This window comes from Heptranchias perlo, chromosome 19 (assembly GCF_035084215.1).
Source record: "Heptranchias perlo isolate sHepPer1 chromosome 19, sHepPer1.hap1, whole genome shotgun sequence".
Taxonomy (NCBI): Eukaryota; Metazoa; Chordata; class Chondrichthyes; order Hexanchiformes; family Hexanchidae; genus Heptranchias; species Heptranchias perlo.
Genome location: NC_090343.1, coordinates 37,772,339 through 37,787,756, shown reverse-complemented (window position 1 = coordinate 37,787,756; position 15,418 = coordinate 37,772,339). Strand labels below are relative to the sequence as shown.

The 15,418-nt window shown below is 36.8% G+C and overlaps 1 protein-coding gene across 1 annotated transcript in view; it reads left to right on the top strand.

The window, feature by feature from the left end:
• Window positions 1-391: 391 nt before the first annotated feature.
• Window positions 392-15,418, top strand: part of LOC137335488 (V-set and transmembrane domain-containing protein 2-like protein) — a 50,139-nt gene continuing 35,112 nt past the window's right edge. Inside the window, exon 1 of the mRNA XM_068000833.1 lies at window positions 392-467. Coding sequence (XP_067856934.1) covers window positions 392-467 — 76 coding nt within the window. The remainder of the gene's footprint in view (window positions 468-15,418) is intronic.

The following is a 15,418-nucleotide window of genomic DNA, read 5'->3' as shown; positions in this document are numbered from 1 at the left end:
AAATCCCAAAGAGAACTTACTTTGGTCAATGTGTGACAGATAAGACATGTGCATATGTCATTAGGGATTACAATGTTCTGCATCAAAAATGTTTGATCTTGTGAGCAGTGTCTCTGAAGTTATTACAAAGTAAAAAAACAAAAAATAGACTAAGTCTTGAGTGAATTGCTCCGCGCGGTGATCAGACGCCCACGTGCTCAGCACAGCCCTGTTCTGAGCGCCTCCTCCGCCCCAGCGTGAAGTACCGCAGAGGCAGCAGCTCGGATAGATCAGCTCACATCAGATCGGCTGAGCGATCGAGCTGTTTGAGCGGCAATTTTCTCAGACTCGAGACCGGATTTCTAACAACACCAAACCCGACTGATGCGAGAAACACAGCGCTGCAGACAAGATGGGGATGTTTGGAGCGATTGTGGGAGCTTTGCATTACCTGGGGCTCTATGTCCAACTCTGTGCTTCTTCACAAGGTGAGAATCAGCACTTGGCTATTCTGATAGAGCAGGTTAAATACGAGCAGCCGGGAAGGATGCCTTTGCACTTTGAATTACCAGGCGCAGGCATTGTGTCTTATTCTTTCATAGTGTTTATTTTTCATCCTAGCCACGAAATGCAAATTAAAGTTTCTACTGTTACCAATAAATATGTTCTTTATGAATTGAGGCTGGGTTTATGGTAACATTTGAAGACTATTTCTATACAGGGGGTTGCACTGCGCGATTCAATCTATCTTTATTTATTTATTTATATGAAGCAATGTCTCCAGATTACAAGGTAGGTGAAAGTCTGGATTGAGGCTACCACCCCGCTATTGAAATGCTATTTTTGTTGTTATAATTGTTGTGTTCCATCAGACAGAAAACAGAATAATCAAATCAAAATGTTGGATTTTATTTAGGATTAAAACTTCTTGCTCCCATTAGCTTTTTAGCACAGGATGTGGTTAAGAGTGGAAACTGTGGAATATATATAATTAATAAGCACTCTACTCTCAGCATCTTTGTGTGTCCGTGTGTACTCCATTTATCCCATGCTGTAGTTCTATTGTATTCTATGTATTTCCAAATATGATTAACCCTGTGAAAACCGATGAAGCATTCTGTGCAACGTCCGGAATAATACGTTTTGTAGTTTACAGCGAATGACCATTGAGCTCACTATTTGTTTTGCATTTTGCCATTGTTATAATTAAACTTCAATAGAATATTAATTCAGTAAGTACAAGGGGATCTTAAGTTGGAATAGATGAGCATGCGCTTATAAGCAGTTTACATACAATACGTCTCATTGTATCAGTTCTGACTCTGAGGGATGCAATCAGACAGTAACACTGCTTATATCAGGAATTTTCTTGAGGCTTTTTGTATACTGTGTGTGAATTCAGTTGTATTTTTTTTAAAGTTTGTCTCCGAGTTGTCTAAGGGTTAATACAGTTCCTAGGTGCATTTTTTCCCTATTTTTACCATTGAACGTGTATTAAAAAGATTATGGCTATATACTGGATCTTCCAGTTCATATGATGAATTCTGAGGGTACTAACTCTGTCAGTTCTACTTTCAGTAGATACAGTACTGGTGCTATTCTTCAGTTACCAATAGCTGGGATTATTAAACATTTAACATCAGAACCAATAGAAGCAAGTCTATAAACATTCACAGATCTGAGATAAATGTAATTCAGTTAGATCAACACATAAAATAGAAAGTTTAATATAACAGACATGACGAACTATTCACAACACTACCTCAGCATATAATAACAGCTGTACTAGACCCCGCTCTTAGAGGGGGAAATAATGTTGTGATTGTTTCAGTTGGATATTATGACTCACAACCAACAGAATTAGGGCTAATATTAATATTTGTTTTGTATAATTTTGTTTTGTGAGATAGCACTTTAAAATAAAATCTATTCTTTTTAGTAGCTAAGCTGTAAAAATGCTACAATCCAAACAAACCCATGACTCTTCAGATCACTGCTGGGAACTTCTATGTGCTGTGGAGTGACTAGGAACAATAATATATAATATGTAACTAAGAAACATTGCTGTTCAAAATGATTAAAATTAGCACAATTTAAGGTGTAGTTTTCTTAGGAAATAATACATTAAACTAGAGACTAGATCAGTCAACAAGGGCAAGGAAATTCAGTATGAATACTTAAGCACCGTGTTATAGTGACAAATTAAGGTGTGAGTTGATAAGATTGTATTTAATCATTTAAGTAAACTGTAATGATTTAGATTCAAGCATGCATTTTAAGTGAGAGGCAATGTCAAAGCAAAAAAATCAAACTCATGTGTTTAAAATGAGTTTAACAATGTGATTAAATAGGTAATTAGTTAAACCCTTCAGGAACAAGTGACATTTCAAAACTGCATCAAAAACTTATGAAGCTCCCTTTGTCAGCACGATCAATGATAATATAGTAATTAAAGGAACATCACATTTCAAAATAGTCCTAACTACTTCTAGATCAAGGACGGCAGAAGTCAGAAGTAATTTGGTGACATTCCTTTTATTGGAACAAACCAACCGCAAAACAGCATCCTCCACTGCTCCCATTTTTCATACCCAAACCTCTGCTTCTTTTTGAACCCTATCCATTGTATTGAATGTTAAAATAATAGTTTTGTTCCGTGGAATCATGTTCAACATGCACCAAACTCCATTTGTTGGAATCCACTTTGTTTAGGAGGTCCAAAGCATTTGTTTGTATCTGAAACATCTTTCATTAAAACCATATTATATATAAATACTGTAGCCTATTTTGGACCCTCCATTGTCAAAGCCAAATAAAACAGATACACTATTTTGTTTATGATGAATTTTATAGCACATCTTTCCAGAGTTGAACATTTAAACCTTTTCCTAACATACGAACATACGTAAATAATGGACAGGAAAACACCCACTGGTCCATCCAGCCTGTCCCATATAATTGTGATCCCCTATGCACTCCCTACTCACCTGAAGCCATGTAATCTCCTCGGAGAGGTGAAAAACCAGACAACACACCATATCATAAGAGGTATATCTTTTTGAATTTGTTTTTCAAATTTTGTTAAATTGAAAGATTAATTTATGCCATTAGGTATTACAAGTGATAAAAGCTGAATAACCCTTTTGCAAATTGAATGCAACAGTATTCCCTTTATCTTTCTCCGCTGCCTAGCATAAGGTTATATGAATCAGAGTAGGTTAAATCCAACTCACAATAGGAACTTATGTGCCCAAAGCCGCCCATAGCATTATGTTAGTGTGTACTACACACCTCATTACTCAGGGAAGCTCCACACTCTATCTATTAGACCTGGCCAGAGAGTGCTTGTTGTTTTCACTGGATGAAGAAAATTTCATTCATCATCTTGACTGCCCTAAAACATGCTTAAAAATGCAAAAAATGTAAGGATTCTAAAAGTATTTTTCATTTACTAGCAGTGATATTTAGTATTAAAAATTCAATATGCATTTTGAAAGATAAGATTTAACATATTTCATAAAACTGGAAGGTATAATTAAAATCTGCTTCAAATCCTTCTCCTCCTGTTCTGTTTTTCTTTATTTTTATTATTATTAGGCAGGGGGCAGATAGATTGTGGTGTTTAATGGCAAAGTGAGGATGCCCCCTGCTGATGAAGGAAGAACAAATGAACAGTGCATCGATAACACAAGCTGAAGCTGAGAGGTCAGATTAGAAAGAGACCACTTTAACTCTTTGCATTGTAGGGACAGATAGTTCATTACAAAATATTTTACTATCCATTCATGGCACAAGACTCAACATCATTTCTTAAAGCTGTGTGGTTTAAACAATGCTTTTTTTTCTCCCCAGATACGTCAAATATCTTTTCAAAGGTTTACATTTTTGGGGAAGAAATAACAATTGTTTAACCTCATATTTGAGCAAAGTTTGTTCTAAATCAATCATTTTCTTTACGTGCTTCCAAATCAAAAATGAAATAATAGAAAGTTTAATGGAACATATCACAACGGTATTGTTTTTCCCTTAGAAAACTGGCATTAAACTAAATGAGGCATAGGGCATCTGGATGTAGTGCTGGAGCAATAAAAAAAAGTATTTTAAGGGAGTTTTTGAAATATATTATTTTAATTAACAAAATATTGTAAAGGTCTGTTATTCTGTGGTATTTTATGCCATTATATATGATCCATCTAACGGAAAAGATGGTTTGATGCAGAAAGCATGAAGTAATGAATCTTTTTTATACATAAATAAATTCCAAACACTCAAGCCTGTGAAATATTACTGGAACTGAAATATTTAATTTGACAGCCTTAAATATAATGCTTGTCAATAGTATGGCCAACCTTAGGCTAGAATATATCACTGGGCTGCCCAAATATCATGTGATATATGGAATTCAAACCAATAGGCATATCTATAGCACACAGTATGAATCATCTGTAGTAAAACCACAATAACTTCCATTAAAATTGTACCTTTAATGCAATAAAGCTTTCCAAAGTGCTTCACAGATACTGAGCAGCAATAGAAGAAGAGTTAGGGTTGATGACCCAAAGAGTTAGGTATTGAGAAAGCTTTTGTAAGAGGAAAGAGAGGCAGCAAGGGAGAGGGGTTCAGGAAAAGTATTGCCGAGTGTGGTGCCAAGACTGCTGAATGCTCTGTGATTAAGTGCTAAGTATTATATTATTTATGGAGCTCTACTAGTATATGTGTTTACAAACAAGTAGCAGACTGGTGAAAGATCTTCTGAAACATTCTCATTGTAATTTTAATGTAGATTTCAGATAATGATTATATTACAGTTCAGTAAATAAATTGAGAAACTGTACACTTATTTTCACTTATAGAACAAATTTGTACTATGATCCTTTGAAATTGATATTGTCATGTAACAGAGAAAGTGGATATTATATACTTTAGACATTTGCAGTACTCTTCACAAAGCTCTATGATAAATGATATAGAGGTCCATACAGCAGAGTAAATTCTGTTATTCAAAGGTTATCAATTGAGCAGAAAAGCAATGTTAATGTTGGTGTGGAATTCATTTCTGCGTGGAATAAAGTTGCACACTGTGTTAATTTGGTTTCATTTTGTCCAAGTCAGTTCTGTTTACTGTCGATGCTTTACTCACTGCTTTACAAAAATGTCTGTTATGTGTTGTGTGCCTCTCGCAAACCTTCAAATGTCAGTCATTTTTATTTGCAATTTTCTGCAAATATTTGATGGAAGTCCCTTTTAACTAGACTTCAAAGGTCTGCCACGAATCACGGAAAAAGAGAAATGGGAAATGATTGCTCTGTTTTACTCATACAAAGAATGTACTTTTTTCAGCTACATACTGATTTTGCCCATTTCATTCTTATATTTTGGATCACTTATGTGATGTGGAGTAACTAAAAGTATCAATTGAAATGATCGATTAATTCATGCGAGTTAATATAACGGATTGGTCCAATTGTCCATAAATGCATGTAGGCATGGCTTAGTTTTATCATACTGGGGGGAGATATCCACTGTTGCTATGTGCCACAAAATCATAAATGGGTTTATAAATTCATTACACATAGCAAAGGAAACCTTCCCCCCAATGTCCTTACTTCAATAGCATTTTTAGATCTTATACCTGAACAAATAAATTTCTTAATGGGTACAGACCACTTTTATTCTAAGATTAAAATATATCTGCATCATCTTTTTTAATGTGATGATGTATTTATGGACAACAACATCCTTTTGAATTGAAATCTACGTCACAGAGGTGAAGGAACAGTGGACTAACCTATTGTGTCATTTAATTCCTGTGTTCATCTGATGTATTAACCAACCAATTTAACCGTATGGCCTTTACCTCCCTCTGTAGGCAGATAACCAGCACAACACTTATAAATAATTAACAAGTCATCAATGGCTCATCTACTATGCTCCTTAAAATCTGTTCAGTAGGGATAAATAATTAAATTTAGGGTGACTATCACAATCCAAAATAAAGCATGTTACAATCTAGTTCAAGAATATAGGATGAAGTTTTAGCTCCATTACCCAATATGAGGAAAGAAAAATGTAAAGTAGATGTTGGAATGGGAGTTTAGCTATCGTAGGGAGAGAAACCACATTACAGAATTTAATGCAACGGTCAGAATCGTTTTTTCTAATTGTTTAACATATATCAGGTCTGAGAGCTAAAACCTCAAGATGATAGAGACACAATAGCAGCTTGCACAACCTATTCAGAAGGATTAAAGAAACCTCCACGCTTGTAGTAGCCCTTAGTAAAAATGAATGTAATGCAATTTATATTAATTAATTTTAAAACAGTAATTACCTTGAGTGCTATAAGTACATTACTTAATGGGAAACTGCAGAATCCTGAAAATGTTCCATTCATGAGACAAAACTTAACAACTTATTTGTACACTCATGACTTATCAGGTCTTCCTCACACAAGGATTGCATTCTATATTCAGCAATTCCTAATGTATATTCTCATCTCCAAAGAAGGGGGGATTGTACAAAGTAACTGTGAACTGCTCATTCCTGTGCTGGAGCATGACATGGAGAATTTAAAAATGCCATCAAAAAGGAATCTAAAATAAACAGACATGATCTCTTGTGCCTTGATGTTTATCCATAAGCCTCTCAAAGATCGCAACATCACGTTTCCAGAATCTGTAACTGATTCAGTGTCAGGATGGGAGAGTTGTAATTTATTTCAAATGTTAGTGTTGTTCTCTTACCCAGCACCAGAACCAAGGATACTAACCACCAGCTTTCTACAGGCAATATTCAACATGGATAATTCAAAACATACAAAAAAAATCACTTCTGGTCAGTTGATATTTAACCTCTCTGAGAAAAGCTATAGTTAGGACATTCTTAAAGCGCAGGGAAAAAATACCCTATTGTATCCAGCAATTTACTAAAAAAAAATTCAGAAGAATCATAAGCTGGTGGAACACAAATCAAATTTGATATTCAATTTACAGCAATGAGCGAGATACTGTTGAGTAATGATACAACATGTAAAAGAGAAAAGGCATGCACTTATATAGCGCCTTTCATGACCTCGGGATATCCCAAAGTATTTTACAGCCAATGAAGTACTTTTGAAGCGCAGTCACTGTTGTAATGTAGGAAATGCGGCAGCCAATTTGCACACAGCAAGCTCCCATACACAGCAACGTGATAGTGATCAGATAATCTGGGTTTTTTTTAGTGCTGCTAATTGAGGGTTAAATATTGGCCAGGACACCGGGAAGTACTGTACTGCTCTTCTTCGTAATAGTGCCATTACACCTTTTATGTCCACCTGAGGGGGCAGACGGGGCCTTGGTTTAATATCTCATCCAAAAGATGGGACCTCCGACAATGCAGCACTTCCTCAGTACTGCACTGGAGTGTCAGCCTAGATTTTGTGCTCAAGTTTCTGGAGTGGGACTGTGAACTCACAACCTTCTGACTCAGAAACGAGAGTGCTACCACTGAGCCACTGCTGACACCAACCCTTAATAAGAAGAGCCTTTGAAACATTGGTAAAAGAGACATTCTATTTTGTTGCCTGATAAAATGCAATTGTTCCTTCATTATAACACTGTTTTATGCTATCTCTCATATAAATAGATACTATGCAAATTTTCCTCTACTAGAATAACCACATGAAGCCACACCCTGATTATAAGACATATTTTGAATAGCTACAAAAGACAACATCATGTGGAGGGTCTGCTGTGACTGTACAAGAGAGCAATATAATTTTGGAAAGTTCATAGGATGCACACTTCAAAAGGAAATTGTGAATTGTAACTCTGTGAGTAAAGGTGATGTAGTTAACCATAGATCTAACCAGTAAGCATACATTCATATAATCAATGGTAATGCAGGATTGACCAGGTGAATTCTCAAATGATAAAACTCTTAAAAGGTCTTCTGCATTTTCAACCAGGCAAGCTGACCCTGTTCACCATCAATAGATATCTCTGGTATGAGAAAAATTATTAAGTCCAGGGAATTTAAATAACTTCTGTAATTTTAATCAAATCTATACAACAGAAGTTATGTATATGTTAAAAATCTGAACAACGTTTTGAAACTACCACTTAAAGGTAAGAAAATTAAAGCTTATGTCCTTTGCAATCTTCACCTTTAGCAGTCTGGGCAGATTTTTGATGCTATACTGTCAATGAGAAATTACATACTATATACCCAGATATACATATCATTGAAATTTCAGCACAGAAGGAGACCTATCAACCTATCGTGTCTGTGTCAATGCTAGCCCCCCACCCACCCAGTCAAAGCTATCCACATCCCCCTGTTGAATCCTATTTCCCTGCTCTTTGCCTATGTCTTTAATATCTTTCTTCTTCAAGTGTTCTTAAATGTGTTCAACTTTAATAGTTTTTTAAGGTAAAGCAGTCCATATCCCAGTGTTTCCTGTAGTAAAAGCTTCTAGTTACTGAATCACCAATCAGTGGAGATAATCTTTTACTATTGTCACTTTCTAACCATTTCATCTGTTTGAACACTTCTATTAGATTCCTCTTTAACTTTTCTGCTCCAGTGAATACAGCCCTCTGATACCTTATCTATGATGGGGTACTTAAAACTGCTCATAATACTCCAGTCATGGCCTAACCAATGTTCTGTACAGATCCATCATCACTTTCTTGATTTTGTATGCAATGCTATATATGCAAATATATTTCAGTTTGCCTTTTGTATGGTATTTTCCAACTGTAATACCTATTACTCATACAGTGTATTTTTAAGCAGGATCATTTTCTTGTAAGGGAAGTGAGATGGGTTTGCTGTCCTACCACAGCAGCACTGTTGAAATCAAGGACAGATGCATTAATATGGTGACCTTGTACTGTATATGTATTTTCATGGAGACAGATAGGCTGGTTTCCAGGCAGAGGCAACACATTATTTAACCTATCAGATTACTCATATGGCAAATCCATTAACTAACTTGATTTCAACTGTGCCATCCTTGGTAAGAAGAGGAAGCAGTCTACTGTGATATTTCATAGTGTGGAACTCTTTGAAACCAATACATGCTGGAGCAGTGAAAGTAATATTGGCATTTTCATATATATTTACTTGAAATGCTCTAAAATGCACCAGCTTTGGATAGAAATAATTCAATCCCTCTCACTGATATGTAAAGTTCAGATTCCTAGATGCCCTACAACAGCCATCTTGTTTGTCCCTAGTTCAAGGTACAAATCTTCAGAAGTGGTTTATTGACATCCAATTCCTCAATGCTAGAGGAACTGTCATGCAGATGCAGAAAAGCCAACTAATCAATGTTGGAAACATGATGGAACAGGTTACCCATGAATCTTTGCCTTCTGCCTTGAAGAGAAAGAAAACACAATTATGTAAGTCTTGGGGCCTTTTCTTACTTTCCTTATCTTGGGATCAACTAGTGACATGTTGAAAATCCTCTTGCTGTATTGACTCAATTGAACCATGTGTTGATAGAGCTACAAATCTGCTTTTCTGTCTGAATTCAACATCGATAATCCTGTATCGTGGTAATTCTGCAATAATGGATGTGTGTGCTCAACTTGCAGTGTAACATCACAGCTGGGAGACAAACATTTTATCTTCTACAGTGAGATATGTAATATAGTGAACGGAGCATAAAATAGAGCATGAGAAAGTCAAGAACCATGGTGCAGCAGCTTTATAATAGGAAATATAACTCAGGCCTAATGAGCACTGTGTTTGTCACTTTGTGCTTTTGAACTCTGCTGTGTTGTAATTTATTTATTTGTTAATTACAGTAAGAAGTCTTTCTCAGAAAAAATATACAGTGCAAAGCCACTGTTATTACTGAAAATATTTGCCAGCTTGTTAACTTTTTTTCAAGGAAAGCAAATATGTCCTGTTACATGAATTACCTGAATGCAAAACATTTATTTTCAATCTAAGAGAGCCCAATTACGATCAGCTCTGAACAAGTTATAATCAGTTTCTATCGTGCATAAATCCATTTCTTTTTACTGTAGTGTAATATTTTGGAATAACATTAATATTAATTTCAGGGGAATAAAGAAACATCTTAAGTAAATTGACTAAACGGTAATGTACAAGAAAACCACAGATGAAGACAAGTGGAATACCTTTAAAGACATACTATTGAGCATGCAGAATGATACATTCCAAGGCTTAGGAAACACAGACTAAACAAAGATGACTGTAAATGGATAAACAAGACAATATAAAGTGAACTAAATATGAAAAACATCTCTAGATGTAGATGTAGAGAGATGTAGAGAAAGATATGAAGGAAACCAAAAGGACTAATGCAGGAACCATCAAAAAATGTAAAAAGGCAGTCAGAGGGGTAGAGAGGGAAATGGAAATGAGCCTAACTGTAGAGGTTAAACATAGCAGGAAGAAAATTTTCTAATATAATTATGTTATCAAAGAACAAGCCTTTAAGGATGTGAATGGGTTGAAATTGAAGATGAAATCAAAATATTTAGCATACTACATCCTGGAAGTATTATCTTAGTATTAAGGCTGAATTATAAGCAAAAGCTAGAAAAATTGGTATTCTTCAGTCTTGAAAGGACATGAATAAGAAGGGTATGTGTAAAGGTGTATAAGCTAGTAAGCAGAATAGAAAAGGTAATCCAGAACATTGTTTTAAGTTAAGTCATGACTACAGGATAAAGGGACATAGATACAAATCAGTACAAACACAAGTTCAGGATTGATGTCAGGAAGCACTTCATCATACAAACAGTGATAAATATTTGGAGTGGTTTTCTGTGTAATGCAATGCTGCAAAAACCTTGGAATCATTCATGAGGTGGTTAAATGCTACGATGGGAGGATCATAGGCTTCTTTCGAAGGATAAGCTAAATGAGCTGAACGACTTGCCTTAACTGAACTTACCTTTGTGAGTAACTGTAAAATCAAATCTCACTTAATGTTTTGAAGCACAGTTTCAGTCCAAGTTCAAATCTCATCATGGCCTCTCCCCTCCCTTTCTCTGCAACTTTCTCCAGTCATACACCCCTCCGAGAACTCTGCTTTCCTCCAACTTTGGCCTTTGGTACATATCCCACTTCATTTGCTCCACCATTGGGACACATAAGGTCTGGTCTTTGGGCTCTTTCTTGTAATTCACTTGCTGCACTCTAAAACTTTGACTCATCTTCTCTAGAGTATTGGAAATATTGACAAAAACAACTTGCATTTATATAGCGCCGTTAATGTAGAAAAATGTCCCAAGGTATTTCATGGAATCGTAATCATAAAAAAATTGACACTGAGCCAAAGAAGGAGATATTATGAGGGATGACTAAAAACTTGGTCAAATAGTTTTAAGCAGGGCCTTAAAGGAGGACAGAGAGGTGGAAAGGAGGAGAGTTTAAGGGAGAGAATTCAAGAGCTTATAGTTTAGATGGCTGAAGGCACAGCTACCAATGGTGGAACCAAAAGTTCAACTTGGGGTCAAATACGACACTGAGATTGCGAATAGGTGGCTTCAACCTGAGACAGTGGCCAAGGAGGAAGATGGAATTGGTGGCAAGGATATGGAGTTTGTGGCAGGTGCCGAAGATGCTGGCTTTTGACTTCCCAATGTTTAAAGGAGAAAACAGTGGCTCATCCAGGACTGGATGTCGGAGAAGCAGGCTGACAACACAGAGGCAGTGAATGGATCGAGAAAGGTGGTAGAGAGGTAGAGCTGGATATCGTCAGTGTAGATATGGAATCTGATGCCATGTCTTCAGATGATGTCATCAAGAAGCAGCATGTAGATGAGGAAGAGAAGGGGGTCTAAGGATAGATCCTTGGGGGACATCACAGGTAATGGTGTGGGGGCGGGAAGAGAAGCCATTGCTGGAGATGCTCTGTCTACAATTAGATAGGTAAGAGTAGAATGAAGCAAGGGCAGTTCCACTCAGCTGGACAACAGAGGAGAGGTGTTGGAGAAGGATGGTGTGATCGACCATACCAAAGGCTGCAGAGAGGTCGAGGAGGACAAGGAGGAATAGTTTACTACTGTCGACTAATGAACTACTCAGTTCCTATCACCGTGTGTTTCTAGCATGTGTTCTAAATGCTGTGCAGTATAATATTTACTGGCTAGCCATTCTTGATGGTAGGAAATCAATATTGCATAAGTATTTTTCTATTGAGGGTAACAGTCTTTTTAAAGTATTTACAGTACATCCTATTTCTTGGATTTTCTTAGCAACATGCCTAACCAAAAAGATGGATTGGTGACCTAATCCAAGAAATGGATCATCAGGAAGAGCGCAGAAGCCTGCAATGACTATCATTTCAATTTTCATTGCTACTTAGTGGGGAAATGCCTAGATCTTTCATAGCACTAAGGCTGAGATCAGAAATTTAGTATGTGAGGGATCTAGTATTACACATGAGTTTGATCCTTTTCACAGTCAATATGAATGTGGCCATGATGTGGAGATGCCGGTGATGGACTGGGGTGGACAAATGTAAGGAGACGCACAACAGCCGGTTATAGTCCAACAGCTTTATTTGAAATCACAAGCTTTCGGAGCTTTGCTCCTTCGTCAGGTGAAATGAAGAGATGCATATAGGCACAGCATATATGGTCAGAGAACAATGCCTGGTGACTACAGATAATCTTTCTAACTGCCCTTTATCACACCTCGGCAGAGAGATAATCACAGCAATCAAAGGAGTGAATGGTGTTCAAACAGGTTAGTCAGGGAAACATTACATCCAAGAATACTGAGGTGGGGTCACAAGGGGTCAAATGTAGCAGATGCTGGGGTTTGTATTAAAAACAGATAACTTTTTTTTTGCTGGAAATCGCAGCAGGTCCGGCCGCATCTATGTATGGTCTGCTGCGATTTCCAGCAAAAAAAAGTTATCTATTTTTGATACAAACCCCAGCATCTGCTACATTTGACCCCTTGTGACCCCACCTCAGTATTCTTGGATATAATGTTTCCCTGACTAACCTGTTTGAACACCATTCACTCCTTTGATTGCTGTGATTATCTCTCTGCCGAGGTGTGATAAAGGGCAGTTAGAAAGATTATCTTTAATCACCAGGCAATGTTATCTGACCATATATGCTGTGCCTTTATGCATCTATTCACTTCACCTGACGAAGGAGCAAAGCTCCGAAAGCTTGTGATTTCAAATAAAGCTGTTGGACTATAACTGGGTGTTGTGCGTCTTCTTAAATATGAATGTGTTTATTCGGATGAAATCCTACTGCAGTTCAATTTTTTTTCTTTGGCAGCTGATTTTATAGATTACTTCACTTTTCAAATTAATTCTTCAAAGCTTTTGAGGGGAAGGTATTGAATAAACAGTTTAATGTCTGTACCTTCCAGGTAATCCTCCATACTTGTATAGAAGGGATTATGTTTTCAATCTTGTGTTTCTGCTCATCAGTGCCCCTCACCATTTGTTCAGTGTAATTACTGCTTCCATTATCTGCTCTGGCTTTGCAGTGTCGAGTTGAAATGCATGTTACAGGTTAGCTAGATACTTGGTGATCTGGGCCTTGGTGCTGTGGAAGATGCTGAGTAAAGGCTAGATGGATGAGGAGTGAAAGTGGAAGTATAGTGATGTTAGGCTGTCCCTATCTGACACCAATAAACAAAAGAGCACCATGCCTGTGATCTTTTTAATCTGAATTTTCAGTGGGTATTGAAGTCACTCTATCTTTCATTCCTTGACCATTTTACCCGTATAATGTTCCGAGTAATGTCTTGAACAAATGGGGTTTTGTTGGTGGGAGATTGAGGAGCAGGAACTAAAGTCTGTAGCAACTTTTAGAGCGTCAAATGATTCCCCAGAAGGGCTGTAGTGTGCATGGAATGCTTATGATGGGTAATTTTAGTTTAATATTACATCAAAGAAAGAAGAAAATACAGCTGCTTCCTGGCCTTTAATATAACTGTGTTGTCTATGCACATCGGATAAAGCACCGGAGAGATAGAAATTAGTGTTTACTTGTAAAGGATATATCAACTTACTGCTTACAATCCCTGTTTGCACTACATTTAATTGTGAAAATGTAAACAAGCTGCCGTGGACTTTTTTGGCAAGAACAATGTTTAGTTGAGGTGAAGTAAAACATTCACAATGACGTCTGTAGCACTTATAAACACGAAAGGCTATAGGACATGTTGGAGGACCACTTCTGTCACTCAGGTCAACAGTAGCACAGTGCGAGCCCTTGTAGAGAGTGTTAATATTTAACAAAGCTGAGACACCGTACAGGAAAGCAACGTCGTTAGAATAAATGACACGTTAACTCATCCCCGGTTTTTCATTAGGATCTATTCTCTAATCAAATAGAAACCCAGTTTCTGCTCAACAGAATTTTAAAATATCTGCTTCTGTCTGTTCTTTTGCTCACTGCTACCGAATTTTCCTTGGGAAACATGTATTTTATTGACCAGAATTGCTAATTGCTGTTTTCCCTCAAATTTACGACCTGTCTCTCGCTTTTCCATCCCACCTCGTCCTTTTCAAGATGGGAAAAGTTCTTTCAGTCAGACGAAGAATTATGAATAGGCTTCAGGAGAGGCTGCTCAGACGCTGCAGTCACGAAGACTGCCTAGGGCATGCATACTTCCACATATCACAAAAATGACGGGGGGTTTAATGTTTTGACAGTAGAAAGCAATACTAAAATAATTCATTTTCATCACGTGAAGTAATTCATGCTTTGTATTTAAATGAATTACAAACAGTAAAACTACCAACATTGCACGAAGCATCTATTAATTATGCAGCTGTATATTTATTTTTAAGCAATAAAACTGCATATATAACAAGACTTTTTCTTGAATCCTAAAGGCAAATACAGAAAATGCTGGAAATACACATCTGAAGGAAAAGGCCAGGTTAATGTCTCCAGCCGTTCATCAGAACTGGCTATTTCTGACATGTTAATCTGGAACATTCTCTTCTCTTTTTAATAACCTACTGTGCATTTCCAGCATTTTCCATTGTACTTCAGATTTCCAGCATTTGCAAGTTCAATTTACCAAAAAAAAAATAACTTCCAAAGGTAAGGAATAGCTTTTATTTGAAAGTCACCTTTTTCGGTGCCAGTATGTACAATGAAACTGTATGACAATTAATGTAAGGAGTAGATACATTTTATCTGGAATAGTCCCATTTAAAAGAAGCAGAGAGAAATCTGTGCCTGGATCAACATTGCTCTGAAGTGCAATTTGTATTAATCAGGTTTAGCCTTAAAGAGATAATATTTACTACTGCATTTATAGAAAATTTCTCATAAAACCAAAATATTGTATCTGTATACTTATTTGTGTCTCTAATCTTTTTACCGTATGTTGTGCTTTAGTGCAGCTGCAATAGCAAATCATTTGCATAGAGCTCCCCTGATGTGACATCAATAATGAGAGCAGTAGTCAACAGGCAGTACTGTCC